The sequence below is a fragment of the Lynx rufus genome, unplaced genomic scaffold (assembly GCF_022079265.1).
Source record: "Lynx rufus isolate CCGP_SWC_20201006 ecotype Redwood Valley unplaced genomic scaffold, mLynRuf1.p SCAF_2, whole genome shotgun sequence".
NCBI lineage: Eukaryota > Metazoa > Chordata > Mammalia > Carnivora > Felidae > Lynx > Lynx rufus.
The window spans coordinates 90,327,879-90,348,173 of record NW_025814834.1 but is presented as its reverse complement, the minus strand read 5'-3'; the positions used below and the strand labels follow the sequence as shown (position 1 = coordinate 90,348,173).

At 34.9% G+C, this 20,295-nt stretch overlaps 1 protein-coding gene across 1 annotated transcript in view; it reads right to left on the bottom strand.

Annotated features, from left to right (window-relative positions):
* Nucleotides 1-20,295, bottom strand: part of LRP1B (LDL receptor related protein 1B) — a 1,918,909-nt gene that overhangs the window by 112,190 nt on the left and 1,786,424 nt on the right. Inside the window, exons 76-77 of the mRNA XM_047084146.1 lie at nucleotides 17,457-17,576; nucleotides 15,684-15,925 (exon numbers count right to left, since the gene is read on the bottom strand). Of these exons, the coding sequence (XP_046940102.1) occupies nucleotides 15,684-15,925; nucleotides 17,457-17,576 (362 nt within the window). The remainder of the gene's footprint in view (nucleotides 1-15,683; nucleotides 15,926-17,456; nucleotides 17,577-20,295) is intronic.

Genomic DNA, 20,295 nt, shown 5'->3' with positions numbered 1-20,295 from the left:
CAAACTGGTGGATGCTAGAAGGGAAGTGGGCGGGAAGAAGTGATATAGACTAATCATATGATGAACACTGAGTAATGTATGAATTGTTGAATCATTATACTGTACACCTGAAACTAATATAACACTGCATGTTAACTATACTTGAATAAAAATACTGGGCTCTTATACTTCAATGTATCTCATACATCAGATAGATTCAGATTGCAAATATATATATATGTGTGTGTGTGTGTGTGTGTGTGTGTGTGTAAATATACATGATACTAAGTTTTATATATCATTTTCCAGTCAGATTCATGAAAATTTCCTACTGTCTTATTACTCCCTAGAAAAACTAACAATTTGATTTCCAAGTCTAAATGGAACCTGGAATAAATAAATGAGGTCACCTTGTAGGATACTTCCTGGGCATTCAACTGACATTCTTTAGATTATAATCAATCTTCCTGTGAGCCTGTCCTTTCAAACAGTACAAGTTGGTTCAATTTTGGAAGACCTGAAAATACATTATGTATGCTAAGATCTTGCCTAAGCAAGACCAATGTTAATACAGTGAAAGTGATGTCTTCTTAATAAAGGAGCTTTCATTAACCAGGATAATTAAGGAAGGCAGAAGAAAGAGCATGCTTCAAGATTCTGAAATGAAGTTGCAATCCTGGAAATTAAGTATGGTATATTTATAGCCAGAAAAAATGTGTGTTTGAGGGTGTATGTTCGTAAGTGTGTAAGGAAATGGAAAGGGTGTGGTGTAAGATGAGAATGGATACCGTGCAGAGGCTAATAAACCAATGATTTTTATTTATTTTTTTTAAGTTTATTTATTTTTGAGAGAGAAAGAGAGAGAGGGAGGGAGCGAGCAAGCCAGCATGAGTGGGGGAGGGGCAGGGGGTGCAGAACATTTGAAGCAGGCTCTTCGCTGACTGCAGAGAACTCAAAGCGGGACTCAAACTCATGAACCGTGAGATCATGACCTGAGGTGAAGTTGGGTGCTTAACAACTGAGCCACCCAGGGCCCCTAAACCAATGATTTTTCAATGGAAATCCACTGGAAGGATTGAAGTGGGGAGATATGATTATATTAATGTTTTAAGATTATTTTGGCTATGGTGTGGAGAATCGCTTAGGACTGGGGACCAGAAATGGATATAGGATAATTAGAGGAGGTTTACTCAATGGGCCTCAGAAAGGAGAATGTGGAATCATAATCTAAATTTTTGTGAGACAAAAGTAGATAAAAATGGGATATATCTAGAGATAAAAATATTTGATCTTGGGATGAATACTGAGGATGAGAAGAAAAACTTGTAAAGTATAACTTTCAAGATCAATATACTATTCCAATGTATACCAAAGATTTTCAAGTAATTTATTGCTTGTAACCTCTTAAAAAATTATGTAACTGCTTTAGGACAGGCTCTGTTCTAGATGGTAGAATTACATATAGTAGTGGCCAAAACAGCAAAAATATCTGCCATGGGAATTTACTTCTAGCAAGGTAAGGTACAGAGTAGATAATAAACATAATAGATAAGTAAATAATACAGCAGTTTATCAAAGATATGCACTATGAGAATGGAAAAACAAAAAAAGAGTACGGTGTTGAGGATCCAGAATGGGAGGACAATAGATTGCAACTATCAGTATATCATGTATTCAGAAGATGATATTTGAGCAAATTCATGAAGGAATTCAGGAATTGAGCCATGTAGGATATCTGGCTGAAGAACATTTAGACCAAGAGAACATTCCAGAAATGGCCTTACATTAGTAGGTACTGATGGATTTTATAAATACCAAATACCAAAGCATCCCTGGAGAAGAGTGAGTAAGGGAAAAGTTAATAGGAAATGAAGTCAGAGAAGTAACAGGAGACTAGATCTCTTAAACCCTCGTAAGATATTGTGAGCAATTTATCTTTTGCAACGGGGGGGCACTAGGTATCTTTGATTAGAGATGTCATGTGATCTAATTTGTGTCTTAGAAGGAGAATTCTGGCGACTGTGTGGTGAGTAAGAAGAAAAGCAAGACCAGTTAAGAGTCTATTGCACTAAATCAGAAGAAAGATGATAGTGGTTCAAAAGTAGGTACTTGCAGTCAAGCTGACATAAGGTAGTTAGCTCCTAGACAGAAGTTACATATGATTGCCTGATTTTGGAATTATAAGAGAAGAAGGATCAATATTGACTCCAAAATTTTTACTCTGAGAATCTGCAAAATGGATGTGCCATTAAGTGAGATTGGGGAAGCAGTTTTTGTGAATTATGAGAGATTTATTTTTAGGCATGCTACTTTGGGAACATTTTTTAAAATCCAAAAGAAAAAGCAAAGTAAGTAGTTGAACAAAACCTGATATCAATTTGGTAATTGTTAGCATGTGGATATGTGTTAAACCATGACACTATATAAAATCTGTAAGGAAGTGCAGAAAGGTAGCAAGAAGAGATCAAGGTTGGGGCCTATAGGTATTCTAATATTAAGAGAGAAGGGAAAATAAGATAAAATAATAAAAGAATAACTATGTTGATGATTCATCTTACAATCATTTTGTATTTCAGCATTATTATTACATAAAATGAGGTAACAAACAAAAAATCTACCTAAAGTTTAATTGGAGACACTGATATTATTAAGATGTAGAAAAAGGTTTCTCAACTACTGATATTTTAGTCAGAATAATTCCATGTTGTGAGAGACTAGCCTATGTAGAGTGTTAAGCAGCCTCCCTGACCTCTACCATATTCACATGATGCCAGCAGTACTCCTCAGTTGGGACAATAAAAAATATCTCCAGACATTGCCAAATGTCCCCCGGGGTGGGAGATCATCCCCATTTGAGGACCACTGATGCAGAACCACGGACTGTTCTCTGATGTCTGCTTCCTCTATGACTTTCAGCATTTGTCAATGTCTTTAATTAATATGTGTCACAAAACTTACTGAATACTTCTTTGTCCTCATTTACTTGATCTTTGGCAGTGCTAGAAATATAATTGCAATCTCCTTCTCAAAATACTCTCTTCTCTTAGTTTCTGTGTCTCTACATTCTCTTGTATTCTCCTAATACACTTCACACTCACTGTCATCATTTTAATCTGCCTTCAGAGCTTGGTTCTGAGTGCTTCTTTACTTCACCTGTACTCTCTTCCTGGTTCTAGATATCTCCTCTATTCTTCTATTTCTGAAGGTATATCTCCAGTCCGGAGACTAAGATCAAGACTTGAATACATCACTGGCTATTTGGCAACTCACTTGGGTCTCTTACAGCCTCTCACTTAGATCTCATGACTAAAACTGAACCCATAGTTTACCATTTTCACAATCCATCAATTTGTAAAATCTAGGTCTTGAATCCTTCCTATCCTCATTTTCTATATTCATTCTATCTGCAAACGTTGTTAGTTAAACTACTCACCTCCTTCCATTTTGAGACTATAATACTGCAACCTACCACTATTTGTGTACCAGGTTGGAGCACAATCCTATGTGGTCTCTTTCTGTTCCACCTTTTCCCCCACCAAATCCATCCTGTACATAAAAGTGAAATAGTTGTCTTAGACATAAATGACATTACTTCCTCCTCATCTTTTAGGTCTTAGCTCAAATCTCCTCTCTTCAAATGGGCCTTTATTGATCACCCTATCCAAAGAAGACTTAGAATATCTGAGTTTTTCTTTCTTGGTCCATTCTGCATTTCCTGCAATATAATTTTCAAAATTGGAAGTTTTGGCATTTATTTATTTATGAGTTCACTTGACTTTGTCTTTGCTCCCCAGAATATAAGCTTTATGAAAATAAGACTCTGTTATCATTTTACCTCCCAGGAATGAACACCAAACCTAACAAACAGAACTCCTTAAATAAAGCTTTGGGTATGGAGAAAACTGGACTGGTTCACTTTAAAATGCTATACAATATATTCAATAATAGCCTCAGAATTATTAATTGTGGAATCATGTTTTATATAGTCCTTATAAAATTTATATTCAGTAAAATTTTGAGTATTGATTACGACTGTTACAGAACCATTTAACTCTACTCAGTACGTATTGCTAAGTGTCTGTCTTATGCAATCAACAATAATCAAGCCACAAAATGGCAATAATTTACTGGTTTGATAGTTTTAGATTTCTTCCAAAGTAATAATAAATGATTGTAATTGTTAACTGTTTGAATAAACTCAGATGGCTTGAAAAGTATTCTTGCCAAGTGAATAGACAATTTCACGATAGAGTTTATAATAATACAAATTTATAATAATAAAGAAAATAAATTAAAAAATGAAAAAAAAACCCTATCAATTTCTACTAGTATTCCAAGGTCCTAAAACAAGACTTTGAAGTTTGCTGAAATATGTACACACATACACACACATACACTTATGTGTGGGTACATATGCACACCTAATGCACACCTAATGTGTGTGCGTGTGTGTGTGTGTGTCTATGTGTCTATGTGTGTGTGATGTACACACAAACCCATATATTGGGTTTGAGGTTTATAGCTACAACTCCAGTTAAAAATTGAAAGCTATTGGGGCATTTGGGTGGCTCAGTCGTTTGAGCATCCGACTTCGGCTCAGGTCATGATCTCTCTGTCCGTGAGTTCGAGCCCCGCATCTGGCTGTGTACTGACAGCTCAGAGCCTGGAGCCTGTTTCAGATTCTGTGTCTCCCTCTCGCTCTGCCTCTCCCTCTCTCTCTGTCAAAAATAAACATTAAAAAAATAAAAAAAATTGAACCCTATTGGGGTGCCTGGGTGTCTCAGTCAGTTAAATGTCCAACTTCGGCTCAGGTCATGATCTCACAGTTCGTGAGTTCCAGCCCCACATGGAGCTGTCTGCTCTCAGCACAGAGCATGCTGTGGATCCTCTATCTCCCTCTCTCTCTCTGCACCTCCCCCACTTGTGCTCTCAATCTCTCTCAAAAATAAACATTAAAAAAATTGAAACCTATGAAATAAAACTTAGTTGGATATTTTCTTAAAAGCTTTCAGGAAAAAATAATTGCTTAATCAACTTGTTGAGGAAAAGATATGATTATTAATGAATAAAAGTGTAAGCATGTTCATTCTGAACATCCTCCTCTGCCACAATAAAGAATATGCCCAAAATGGTATCTCATATTCATTTCTCAAAAATCAGGTAAATCAGATAAACCATTTGTTTTGCTCAGGAATATTTAGCTCTTTAATGGTAAAAATTGAATCTGTATTTTTAAAATAATTTGCATTTTTCCAAACATTGACCTACTTTACAGTGCTTGTCATTCTGTACTTTGCTGTACAGCATTTCATACTAGAAATGATAAATTGCCAGAAAGTATGTACAATTGTTGCATAATGCTATCATATTCTGTTCTGACTACTAAAATTTAAATTCAGAAATCTCATTATGCTTTACATATAGATTGAATCATGTCAGCCTTTTAAGTTTTAAATTATTTAATTTTCTTAAAGGAAAAAAAAATCCATCCATTTTGTATAGCCCAGGGGGCTAGAAAATCATAAGCATTTCTATCTATAAATAACTTAGCCTGCATTTGAAATTTAAATTTATAATCATAATTAGTATTCAAGCCATTTTCACAGATTACAGAAGACTATTCCCTTCACGACTTCCAAAAAAAGATCGTATTGAAAATTACCTTTCTTTGGAATGGACTTCAGTTAACATTTAGTTGTCTGAGTAAGTCTTCTTTTGATTTCTGATACAACTATTTTCCTACACTTTACTAGGATGGAAATATTCCAATATTTTTAGTAACTGTAAATATGATTTCAAGACATCCTACTATCACATGGCTAACTTCTTCCATTTGGTTCACTGATAAAGCAGTTTTAAGTAAAAATCCATAGTTTCATTTTTGTATTTTGCTTTCTTTCACCTATGGATTCAGAGATAGAAACCAATATTCCATATTCAGATTTGGGAAAAATCTTGAGTTTCATTTTCCAAAGGGTGGGGAATTCTCAGGTCAGTATCATTTCTTATTTGCATAAAAACTTAGAAGATGAAATAGATTTCATGCTCATTAAATTATTGGATGACTAGCTGGAGAATGATTAAAAAACAAAATAAAAAAGCAGATACATGGCAGAGTAATTCAGAGGGGTGAAACATCAAATCTTTATACATAAGCTGAATTTCAGAGGAATAAATACAAATTGTCCAAGTAAACAACTAGATAGACATAAACTATGCCATACATTTTTTTGGAAAGCATATATATTTACTATCTGGAAGAGACTTTAGAAATTTCCTACTTCGATATGATAGTTGTTTTTCGAATAAGTAAGTAGAGACTAAGAGATGTAACAGTTAACTCAAGTTAAACTCTAAATTTGGTCACAATATAGCTGAATGGGCATAGAGGAGCCATTTAATCATTTGAGAATTCACATTATTCATTAAATTAAGATGTTAAGTCTCTTCAGGGCACGTGCCTGGCTCAGTAGGTTAAGCATTGACTTCGGTTCAGGTCATGATCTCACTGTTACTGAGTTTGAGCCCCTCATCAGGCTTTGTCCTGACAGCTTGGAGCCTGGAGCCTGCTTTTGATTCTGTGTCTCCCTTTCTCTCTGCCCCTCCACCACTCAACTCTGTCTCTGTCTCTCTCTTACAAATAAATAATCAGTAAAAAAAAAAAAAGATGTTAAGTCTCTTGGCTTTGAGAAGATGGCAGAATTTCCTGCATCCCTCAAACACAGCAGTATTGAGGCCAGAACCCTTGGAATGTGAGAAATAGAGGCTGCAGAGTGACAAAAAAATCTCTACAGGTAGAAGGAGACAGCTTGGGTGGACAGAGGTGCATGTATGCAAATTGGGAGAGATAAAACAGGCTGTGTAGGCCCAAAGTGGGGAACCCCTTTGGTGGAGAAACAAAAGGAAGAGAGAGGCTGTGGAAGCGTGGCATTGTATTTGGAGAAGAGGAGAACCTCTCTGTACCAGAGACTGGGGAATGAGAAATATTAAGAGAGCCAGTTTCTACTTTGCAAATAGCCTTAGAAGGTAATGATTGGAGTTTTCAGGGTTGTGTGAGTTTCCCTGGACCAGAGCCAGCATGTATTTGTGCCTTGTGGAGAGGGGAACTGGCCCCAGGGCACAAAAGTAACCTCGGGGATGTACTGGGAGAGAACAGTCCCCTCCATTGAGTACTGTGGGAAGTGGGTAGATTACCCCCATCCCCCAGGACAAAAGACCCTGCAAGCACCAGCCAGAGGCCCTTTGTCAACTGGGCAGAGTGTCGGTACTCCAGAACCAGGTCCCTGCAGAGCAGGGTCCTTTAAGACATCAGGTTTTGAATCCCAGCTGAGCACCTAGGAGGTGTGGGAGAATGTGGAGCAGGGCAAGCAGGCCGCCCAGGCTACTCTGTGAGGGCTGCCTAAACAGCTTGGTTTGAGACACCCAGTCCAGACAGGAGAGATTGGGGTGTTTCCATTTTTCTCCCCATTATCAACATAGTGGGGCTTCAGGAAACAGGACAGTGGCCCCCAGTGGAGGTGGCACCCATTTACACCAAACCCTGTGCCAAGTAACTGCTTATCTACCAGAATGGGACTGACACTGACCAAACCAGACAGCCTCTCCTCCAGACCAGCACAGACAGCACAGTCACTGGTTTCCAGATACCAACAGACAACTGTCCTGAGGTTTTGTATGATGTCTGTTTTTTTTTAATTTTTAAATTATTATTATTTATATTTCCTTTTTCTTTTTACTCTATTTCTCTTTTCCCTTATTTTTCTTTCTACTCTCTATTTCTTCCTCCTTTGGAATGAACCTCAGTTTCTGATTTGATTTTTGGTCAATTCTTATTTCATATATATATATATATATATATATATATATATATATATATATAATTTTCATTCTTTGTTTCTCTGTTCTGGTTGTCTGTTTGTTTAATCAGGCATTTTTACTCTATTCTTTTTATACCTTTTCTGTATCTCCTTCTTTACATTCCTCTCTCTCTCTCTGGATTAAGCCTTATAGTTTCTTTGATTCTCTGCCTGGTCTTTTTTTCCACCCCTGTCATTTTTCTCTTTGTGTGGGATAAGGTTTCTTCTCCCACTTTTCTCCTTTCTTCCAGGGTTACTTCAATGAACAAATCAAAGCACACGTGGCGGAAGGTCCAGTCCACTACTACGAGCAGTGAGATAAATCAACCAAAGATTCAACAACAGAGTGCATGCAACTCCAAAAACACTGAAATGCCAGGCTCTGGAGTGTGTGACCCCTTTTTAATATAGTAGTACTCACAGGTACAGGACACATAACAAGCTATTAAAACGCATAAAAGATAAAAAACTAACCAAAATGATGAAATGGAAAAATTCTCTTAAAAATAAATTTCAGGAAGAAATGACAGCTAGAGAATTGCTCAAAACAGATATAAACAATATATATGAACAAGAATTTAGAATAATAGTCATAAGACTAACAGCTGGGCTTGAAAAAAAGCATAGAAGATGTCAGAGAATCTATTGCTACAGAGATCAAGGACCTAAAAAATAGTTATGATGAATTAAGAAATGTTATAAATGACATGCAACATGAACTAGATGCAGTGGTGGAAGAAGCAGAAGAGAGAATAGGTGAAACAGAATAAAATTATGGAAAATGAAGCTGAGAAAAAGAGGGAAAGGAAATTACTAGACCACAAGGGGAGAGTTAGAGATCTAAATGATTCAATGAAACAAAATAATATCCATATCATAGGAGTTACAGAAGAAGAAGAGAGAGAAAGGGACAGAAGGATTATTTGAACAAATTATAACTGAGAGCTTCCCTAATCTGGGGAAGTATGCAGACATCCAAGTCCAGGAAGCACAGAGAACTCCCTTAAAAATCAACATAAACAGGTCAACACCATGACATGTCATAGTGAAACTGGAAAAATACAAAGATGAAGAGAGAATTCTGAAAGCAGGTAGGGACAATGTGCCTTAACCTACAAGGGTAAACACATAAGGGTAGTAGTAGACCTGTCTACTAAAACTTAGCAAGACAGAAGGGAGTGGCATGAAATACTCAATGTGCTGAATAGGAAAATCACTCTGAATGGAAATGGACTAAATGCCCCAATCAAAAAATACAGGGTATCAGAATGGATTAAAAAAAAAACAGCAGCCATCTATATGCTGCCTACAAGAGACTCATTTTATTATTTAAAAAAAAATAAGGTTTATTTATTTTTTGAGAGAGAGAGAGGCAGTGCTTGAACAGAGAAGGGGCAGAGAGAGAGGAGACACAGAATCCAAAGCAGGCTCCAGGCTCTGAGCTGTCAGCACGAAGCCTGATGCGGGGCTCAAAATCATGAACTGTGAGATCATGACCCGAGCCGAAGTCAGACACTTAACCAACTGAGCCACCCAGCCGCCCATACAAGAGACTCATTTTAGACATGAGGAGACCTGCAGATTGAAAGTGAGGGGATGGAGAACCATCTATCATGCTACTGGATGTCAAAAGAAAGCTGCAGTAGCTATACTTATATCAGACATTTTAGATTTTTAAAATAAACACTGCAACAAGAGATGAAGAAGGGCATTATATTATAATTAAGGGGTCTATCATTCAAGTAGAACTAACAGGTATAAATTTTTATGCCCCCAACGTGGAGGAACCCAAATATATAAATCAATTTATCACAAACATAAATAAATGTATAGATAGCAATACTGTGATTGTAGGGGACTTTAATACTCCGCTTACAACAATGGACAGATCATCTAGGCAGAAAATCAGTAAGAAAACAGTGGCTCTGAATGACATACTAGACCAGATGGACTTAACAGATATATTCAAGACTTTTCATCCAAAAGCAGCAGAATACACATTCTTCTCTAGTGCATATGGAACATTCTCCAAAATAAATCACATACTGGGTCACAAAACAGCCTTCAACAAATATAAAAGGATTGAGATCCTACAATGCATATTTTCAGATCACAATGCTATGAAACTTGAAATCAACCACAAGAGAAATTTTGGAAAGCCTCCAAATACATGGAAGTTATAGAACATCCTACTAAAGAATGAATGGGTCAACCAGTAAATTAAAGAAGAAATTAAAAAAAAATGTGGAAGCAAATGAAAATGAAAACATGACAGTCCAGACACTTTGGGATGAAGCAAAGGTAGTCCTAAGAGGAAAATACATTGCAATCCAGGCCAATCTCAAGAAACAAGAAAGTTCCCAAATACAGAACCTAACCTCATACCTAAAGGAATTAGAAACACATCAGCAAAGAAATCCCAAAGCCAGCAGAAGAAGAGAAAAAGTAAAGATTAGAGCAGAAATAAACAATACAGAATCCCCCCCCCAAAAAAAAGAAAAAAAAAAGAAACAGTATAACAGATCAATGAATCTAAGAGCTGGTTTCTTGAAAGAACAAACAACATTAATAAACCTTGAGCCAGACTTCTCAAAAAGAGGACCCAAATAGATAAAATCACAAATGAAAGAAGAGAGATCACAAAAAATCCCTCAGAAATACAAGCAATTATCAGATAATACTATGAAAAATTCTATGCCAACAAACTGGACAACCTGGAAGAAATGTGCAAATTCCTAGACACCCACAGACTAACAAGACTCAAACAGGACGAAACAGAAAAGTTGAACAGACCTATAACCAGCAAAGAAATTGAGTTGGTTATCAAAATCTCCCAACAAATAAGAGTCATGGGCCAGATGGCTTCTCAGGGGAATTCTACCAGACATTTAAAGCAGAGTTAATACCTATTCTTCTAGGCTGTTTCAAAAAAAAAAAAAAAAAAAAAAAAAGGAAGGAAGGCTTCTGGACTCATTCTCTGAAGCCAGTATTACCTTGATTCTCAAACCAAAGACCCCAGTAAAAAGGAGAGTTAGAGGCCAATATCCCTCATGAACATGGATATAAAAAATTCTCAACAAGATACCAGCAAATCAAATATAGCAGTATATGAAAAGAATTATTCACCATGATCAAGCCCAATCCTGGCTGCAGAGCTGGTTCAATATTTGCAAATCAATCAACATGATACATCACAGTAACAGAAGAAAGGATAAGAACCATATGACCCTTTCAATAGATGGAGAAAAGCACTGGACAAAATATAGCATCTATTCTTAATAAAAACCCTCCAGAAAGTCAGGATAGAAGGAACATAACCTTACATCAAAAAAGACATCTATGAAAGGCCCACAGGTAATATCATCCTAAATGGGGAAAAACGGAGAGCTTTCCCTCTGAGATTAGGAACATGACAGTGATGTCCACTCTCACCACTGTTGTTTAATATAGTGTTGGAAGTCCTAGGCTCTGCAATCAGACAACAAGAAATAAAAAGCATCCAAACTGGCAAAGAAAGAAGTCAAACATTCACTTTTCACAGATGACATGATACTCTACACAGAAAACCTGAATGACTCCACCAAAAAACTGCTAGAACTAATACATGAATTCAGCAAGTAGCAAGATATAATATCAACATAAAGAAATCGGTTGCATTTTTACACACCAATAATGAAGCAACAGAAAGAGATACCAAGAAATCGATCCGATTTACAACTGCGCCAAGGACCATAATATACCTAGGAATAAATCTAACCAAAGAGAAAAGATTTGTATGTTGAAAAGTATAGAAAACTAATGAATAAATTGAAGAAGACACAAAAAAAATGGAAAAACATTCCATGCTCATGGATTGGAATAACAAAAACTGTTAAAATGTCAGTACTACCCAAAGCAATCTACACCTTCAATGCAATCCCAATCAAAATAGCACTAGCATTCTTCACAGAGCTAGAAGAAACAATCTAAAATTTGTATAGAACCACAAAAGACCCCAAAATGCCAAAGTTATGTTGAAAAAGAAAACCAAAGGTGGAGGTATCACAATCCCAGACTTTAGTCTGTACTACAAAGCTGTAATCATCAAGACAGTCTGGTACAGGAACAAAAACAGACACATAGACCAATGGAATAGATTAGAGAACCCAGAAATGGACCCACAAATGTATGACCAACTAATCTTTGACAAAGCAGGGAAGAGTATCCAATGGAAAAAAGTCTCTTCAGCAAATGGTGCTGGGAGAGCTGGGCGGCAACAAGCAGAAGAATGAAACTGTGCCACTTTCTTAAACCATACACGAAAATAAATTCAAAATGGATGAAAGACCTAAAAGTGAGACAGGAAATCATCAAAATCTTAGAGGAGAAAACAGGCAACAACTTCTTTGATCTTGGCTACAGCAAGTTCTCACTTGACATGTCTCCAAAGGCAAGAGAAATAATGCAAAAATGAACCTTTGAGACCTCATCAAGATAAAAAGCTTCTACACAGCAAAGGAAACAATCAACAAAAGTAAAAGGCAACCAACAGAATGGGAAAAGATATTTGCAAATGATGTATCCGATAAAGGGGTAGTATCAAAAGTCTAAAAAGAACTTACCAAAGTCAACACCCAAAAAACAAATAATCCAGTGAAGAAATGGGCAAAAGCCATGAATAGACACTTTTTCCAAAGAAGACATCCAGATGGCTAACAGACACATGAAAAGATGCTCAACATCTCTCATGATCAGGGAAATACAAATCAAAACCACATTGAGATACCACCTCACACTGGTTAAGTGGCTAACTATAACAACTCAGGGAACAGCAGATGTTGGCAAGGATGTGGAGAAAGGGGAACCCACTTTCTCTGTTGGTGGGAATGCAAACTGGTGCAACCACTCTGGAAAACAGTGTGAGGTTCCTCAAAAAATTAAAAACAGAATTACCCTACGACCCAGCGATTGTACTACTACATATTTATTCAAAGGATACAGGGATGCTGCTTTGAAGGGGCACATGCACCCCAGTATTTACAGTGGCATTATCAACAATAGCCAAAGTATGGAAAGAGCCCAAATGTCCATCCATTAATGAATGGATAAAGAAAATGTGGTGTGTGTATGTATGTATATATATATACATGGAATACAACTTGGCAGTGAAAAAGAATGAATTTGCAACAACATGGATGGAACTGGAGGAGGGTATTATGCTAAATGAAATAAGTCAGAGAAAGACAGATATCATATGTTTTTACTCATTTGTGGAATTTGAGAAACTTAACAGAAAACGATAGGGGAAGGGAAGGAAAAATAAGTTGCAAACAGAGAGTTAGGCAAACCATAAGAGACTCTTAAACACAGAGACCAAATTGAGGGTTCATAGGGGGACAGTGTGTAGGGGTGGGGAAATGGGTGATGGACTTTGAGGAGGGCACTTGTTGGGATGAGCACTTGTTGGGATGTAAGTGATGAATCATAGGAATCTACTCCCAAAGCCAAGACTATACTGTATACACTGTCTGTTTGGTAACTTGACAATAAATTATTAAAAAAGAAAGATGTTAAGAATGGACTTATTCCATATTTATAATATTGAGGTATCAGGGTTACAAAAGAGATTTAGGAAGTGAAGTTAAAAGATTTCCCTCATCTGTATAGCCTTAAGTTTTGTTTTGTTTGCAGTGTGTTGGTTGGAATTTCTATGGAGTGCTCAATGTCTAGAACATGGCCCTAAAACTCATGGCTCAGAGGTTCCAATCTTCAAATCAGCTATGATGGAATCCTAGAAAATGTACCTAGTAAATACTGTTAGCTGTGGGTAGGTCTGAAGAAAGAGAGAAAAACAAAGCCTAGATGATACAACACATGTAATCACTTCCATTAAAAGATAAAATGAGGTTTCACATCCTATGAGGAAAACGTTAATCAATAGCTTTACCATTAGTTACAAAAGATTCTATAGTACAGTCATAAAATTAAAAATTAAAATATTAAAATATATACACATCAACATATAATATACACATAAAACACATATATTTATATATTTTTATGTTTAAGAATAAAATCTTAATTACCAAACAGTAATCAAATTTGGTTTCTGATCTACAATAAACTCTGCTTACTAGAAGGCATTGATTATAATTAATCTCCCCAAGGACAAAACTAAAATAACTATCAAATAAGCTTTACTGAAAAAATTGTATCAAATTCAAGATATATTTTTAGAAAATAAAATTCAGACAAAAGTTATAAATAATTTTTCATGTGATAATATGCATCATAGAGAAAATTATCTTGTCAATTATCATCAACATCATGGTCATCATCGGCATCGTCATATTAATAGCAATCATCTATATAGTGCTTATTATGTGCCAAGAACTATTAACACTAACATAATACCGTACATGTGTGTATATGCATATATATATATATATATATATATATATATATATATATATACATATACATATATATATTCCTCACTAAAACCTCATGAAATAGAGAGGGCAGAGAAGCTAAAAGGTTAATAAGCAATAAGAACAAAATGAAAACCCAGGCAATGTAACTCCACAGTACATACTCTTTATCACTTCATTTTAATAAGAGATGAAATGGTACCATAGGAGCAATGTTGTTGCAAAGCAGATTTGTGTTTTACGGATATAGAAAGCTAAAGCTAGTTAAGACTGACCAACTTTTGGCTGATAGCAAGTGAGTGAGTGAAGAAAGACAGAGTGATCTAGTAAATTTCTTGGCTTTCTCCTAGAACTGTTCTTAATAGAACTAAAGGTGGTATATAAAACAGTGTTTTGGTGTGGAAGGAGTTGAAGAAACATCTCTGATGTGTATGGATTTTTACTCAAGTTAATTTAATCTAAGGTGAATTAGAAAGTTAATATGACTTCATTTAAAACCAGATTATTGTGATCTACCTGATAAAAATACTTTCCAAATTTCATTCAAATGGTATTCATGAAGTTCAAATTTTTATGGTAGATACCACTGTAAAAGATAGTAAAGTCTTCCAGATAGGTGCTTCTGATTCTTTGCAAATACAAAGCTTCAATTATATCCTACTGTTTTAGCACTTGACTTTTTGGTTGTATGGGAATGGGCCATGCCCCATAAAAATAAGTATTTATCTGTCAATTTTCTCCCAGGTTACTTCAAAATAGAAAATACACAATAAATTGACATGCCCTAAAACAAACAAACAAAAAAGGATAGTGTACAACCACAGATCTAAACAAATGTTCTAGTTTATTTTTTCTCAAAAGGAATACCACGATAATCAACATGTCCATCATATACCAGCAAAAAATATTGCTCTGTTTTGGATGTTCCCTGAAATATAGTTAGCAAGAGTCAGAAGAAATGGTTACACAATTGAGTTGATTTCTTGCCCTAGAAGAGAAGTATATTTCTGATATTGTTAAAAATGAAACAATATTGCCTGCATATTTTTGGCAGTTTATTTTCTAATGTGAAAAAGTAATGATTCCCAATCTCATCTCATGATGAAAAAAACTCACATCATAATATAATGTTAAATAATACAAAATATAAAATGCACTAGAAGTAACAGGTATTATTCATTACTATTCTTGTATAGCTAAAGCAAATGTATTAAAACAAAAACATAGTATCATACAATTAAATCATACGCAGCTGTGAGAATAAACGAGTAGGGAAATGTTTTATTTTTATACAGGGAGAATATTGGGAAAAATTATTTAATGTATTAGTTACCACCTATAGTCAGATATTGTGATAGACAAAAAACAAAAACGAAAACAAAAAAAGCAGGAAGGAGGAAAGGTATGAGCCTTCAAATAGTCAATGTTATTTACTTACAATCAAGCCACTGTTTGCTTGCCTTTTTTCTCTGCCATGGATCCTTTTGTAGAAGATCCCGCCTGGATTAAACTGAGTACTCCAAATAATCATATCTCTTTGATAATATACATCCATCCCTGTTATCCTTGAATTATGTTCAATATGAGAAATTTGTTGATGATCGCCACTGTAGTTGAATGGATATATAAAACCCAGGATATCAGTGTCATTAGCAATGTAGAGAACTTGATCTTCAGAGCCTGGAGATTATTATAATGAAATACAAAAATAAAGTAAATTTCAACTAAAGTAAAATCAGTAATTGTACTTTTAAATTATCTTGAATTATTATTCTTAACACATTTTCTTGCTTAATAAAAATCAACCAACTTTATATCATGTTTTAGTCTTCATGACTTATTTCTAATACACACTAACCTAGACACTTCTAAGAGTTATTGATGTCGGTTTTCTCAGGCAAAGCTTAGTCTGTGGCTAGAAATTAGGTGTCTGTAGTATATGTCCTATTCATAAAGAGAGATTTCTATTTTATTAATTGCAATGCATTATGTTCTAATGCTTTGATTCTCAATATTCAGATGTTACATTGTGTACTCATTAAGCCTCAAACATTCCTGAGATTTTAGTTTATGCATCTGAGTTGCTTTGGGTTAAGAAATTAAAATTAAGAGGTAGAGAGTCTTCTTCTAATACTTATGTATTTCTAATATTTTTTAAATTTTTTATTATGATATCAGCACTTACTACATTAATGTGTCTAGAGTGTTGCTCGTGGGTCCTTATAGCTTGAAGTTTTGACAGCTACAATACGATACTAATGTCATTTGTATACTGAGACAAGTAAAACCCTAATGTGAATTCTGAATATATTAACTACAATATTAATGAAACCATAAAGATTGAATTGCATATATACTATCTGCAAATTAAACAAACAATTAAGTATAGTTCAGCTCCACAGGTTCTCATTTGGTTATGTTAGCTATGTTATGGCAGGCATGGAAAGTAAGGATTCATATTTACATTTTACAGATGAGGAAATGAGGCTCAGAGAGTTTAATAACTTCCCTGATGCTACAGATTGCAAAGGAGGGGCAATACTAGGATCAAATTCAAGTACATCTACCTCTACAGCCCATCCACTATATCATGTTGTTTTCCACTGATAATAACTGTCCTATGAAGGTTGTCCAATTATGGACATGTAGTATTGGTTGTACTACAACCAATAATATGTTATAATGTTATTTAGTAAAAACATAAGCATTAAAATCAATATCTAAAAAAGCTCCAAATACCTGACTTCACATTTTAAAATTATAGTCTTAGGTAAAGGAAGTCTGAATTAAAGCATGATTTTATTTTAAAACCTTTTAAACTCTTACTCAAAATTCCATTCTCCTTATAATGCTAACTTTAACCTGTTATTTCATTGGTATAAAAATATTTCTCAAATACACTGAGAGCAGATGAAGAAAGATACTTTATATTCTATCACATCGGCTTTTAAACTTTTCCCTCCTTTTGAACAGATTTTTCAAACACGAAGTGATCTTAACAGTAACCATGCATTTGACAGTTATGTCTAAAACCTATCCCAGATTAGATTAAATAAGAATGATAACTAATCACCTGGGCAAATAGGTCAGTATTAAAGAGATTTATTTATATTTTCAGGCATTAAGGCTAAAATATAACATGAAATGTTGTTTTCCCCATAAGATCTTAAAGCAGTTATAACAGCATTTGAAATAATTGTTAAAACCTTACCTTTTGCTATGCAGGTGTTGTTCCTTTCCTGAAAATTCTGGTCACACACACATTTATATGACCCTTCCACATTTATACATTGGTGGGAACATGTGCCAAACACCAAACATTCATTAAGGTCTAGAAGAGAAGAGCTCTAAATAGCATCATCATACTCCCAAAGAGACTCCCATTCTTTCCACATTTCAAAAAAGACAAATTTATTTTTCTTCCTTCAACTTTTTTATTGCTATTTCTTTTATTGTCTTTTAAAAAATCTCAAGTCCGTGACTTCCTGTGTCATATTTTCTGGCCATAACAATTATTTTTTCATAATAGTTTCACTATAATAACTCATCAAGTGTTTGTTGATTGCTTTTTAAACCAAAACATTGAAATACCTCTTCAAACTTCCTTAGTATTTTCATTCACTCAAACAAACAAACAAACACTTCTTTAGGTTTCCTTTTAATCGGGTAACTGATTACCTATGTCCATACCTTTGTACATATCATATAATGTCCCATAATCCTCTTGCCCACCTTCACACAGAGAATTTATACTCATCTCTCAAGATCCACCTGAAGTAAAACCTTCATTGTTCTCCACCACGGGATGGTAGTGACTATCCATCCCATAGTTTCTCCACCGTATCTCTCTTACAGCCCTGTATATACTACATTTCATATATGTGGTCATATATTCATATCCCCTACTTGACTGTCAGTACCTTGAGGGTTTAAATTATTATTCATTTATTTTATTCCCTTCATTTTACACAATTCTTGGCAAAAAGTGAAGATATAGCTACACTTTGTAACACACTTCTGACTTCAAAAATACGATGTGATGATGTTACCAGAAGGGCTATGTAAAATAAACAACAACAAAACTATGAATGTCTATAAGTAAATAAATATACATACGCCATAAGTAATAAATAAATAAATCACAGGCAATATTCTGTGGCTTAACACATGCCTCTAATTTTAATGGCTTAAGCAGGGCCAGCAATGACATCAGGTTATTCTGGTGAATTACTGCTTTCTCAGCATAATTCCTCTGCTTCTTATATCATGTATAGTTGCCCTAATTATGTAATAAATCTGTGAGATAAATCCTTCTTTTGAATTAGAAAATTCAAGATTAAGCTCAGCAATAATAATCTTTCATTTAACTCTCAACTGTGTTCCAAAGCCTCAGTGGTAGAGATCAGGACTTTCCCACAAACACTTGCAAATGACAGTGTAAGGCTTTCTGATGCTGTTGTCTCTACTGTGATACTTTGCCCAAGATGAACTTAAGTACTTTCACAACAATTCATTTCTGTGTTGGATTGAAACGTAGGGTAAAGAGATGAAAACTGTATTGTTAGTGAATATTGTACCAGGGATAAGGCAAAGTATATCTTATCAGCATTTAGCCATCAAAAAAGCATTACAATAAATGTACTTGATTTGTTTGACACCTGTAACTTTGAACAGGATGTTATTTGATTTTTTGGTTTCCCTTTGATGTGGATTCAAAATCCCTCCCATGGTCTCATATTGGTCAGAATCACCATTTTCTCCTTGTCTCTCATCTCTATACTAATGTCAGGGTGTCGTCTGGTTGGCTCAGTTGGTAAAGCATGTGACTCTTGATCTCAGGGTTGTGATTCCACGTTGCACAGAGAGATTACTTAAAAATACACATATATTTTTAGTATATATGTATATACTAATGTCTGTACTGTGAACTTGTGAAGGGAGAGGAAGAATCTCACACATGTCGTGTACCTAGAACAGTGCCTGGCATATAGTAACTATTAATCCATTTCTACTTCTCTGCTGTTATTTTCTTTAATTTGTCTTCCCTTTCTGTATTCTAATTAAAGTGTTTTGACTCTAACATCAAATAGTGATTTCTTATTCTCTTTTTGAGCTATATAGGAAGAACACAAACACATTTGAATTCTTTGAATTATGAATCAAAGTAATGTCTTTCCCTTCCTCCGTACCAAATCAAATTGCTTTTCCTTACCATCAAAACTTCATTTAGTAAAGATACAAATTTTATTGGAGTTCAGAAGTTGCTAATTTGCACAACAAAAATAGTGGATTTGTAGCAACTTAAAATGAAGAGTATAGTTGAAGCTTATAGCTTGCAAATAATATAATTAAAAATAAAGAAACTTTTGAGAATGGGAGTTTTAAATTTAGTTAAGTATATACAGAAATAGAGCCCATTATTCACAAATAAATGTTAGAAAATTAATGTTATTTGAAATGAAAATCTTGAAGAGGGTGTGTGTGTGTGTATGTGTGTGTGCACGTTTATATACAATTGATACAAAGTGTCTGGGGGAAAATAAATTATATAGTCTTGAGAAATAATTTGCTTTTTTTTTTATTAAAATAGACAAAACCTAGGCTGTCAGTTTTCAGTGTTAACATGTTAATGGAGAAATAAAATGTCATGAATAATCCATACAAGTATATAATTCAAAATGTACATAAATATGACATGGTCATACTTCTTCCCCTTTTGGGTGAATATAATTAATTCATTTCAATAATCTCATTTTGATTAACACAACACAAAATCACTTTCCTTTATCCCAGAATATCAGAGATAGTAGAGAAGAAAGCTGGTAGGTGAAAGCACTTTATCACTTGAATTTAGCCTAGAGAAGCCAGACTTAACACAATTTAGGTTTGGCTCTAATCACAATGATACCAATTTAGCGGCGAAACTGGTAGTACGTATATATAGGTCTGTATTTCATGGTTCTATAGTTAAAGGTCTGACGTATGTTATATTTACCTATAATTTACTATGAGATCCTGGCTATCCTACATGCTCAAGTTTTAAATGATCT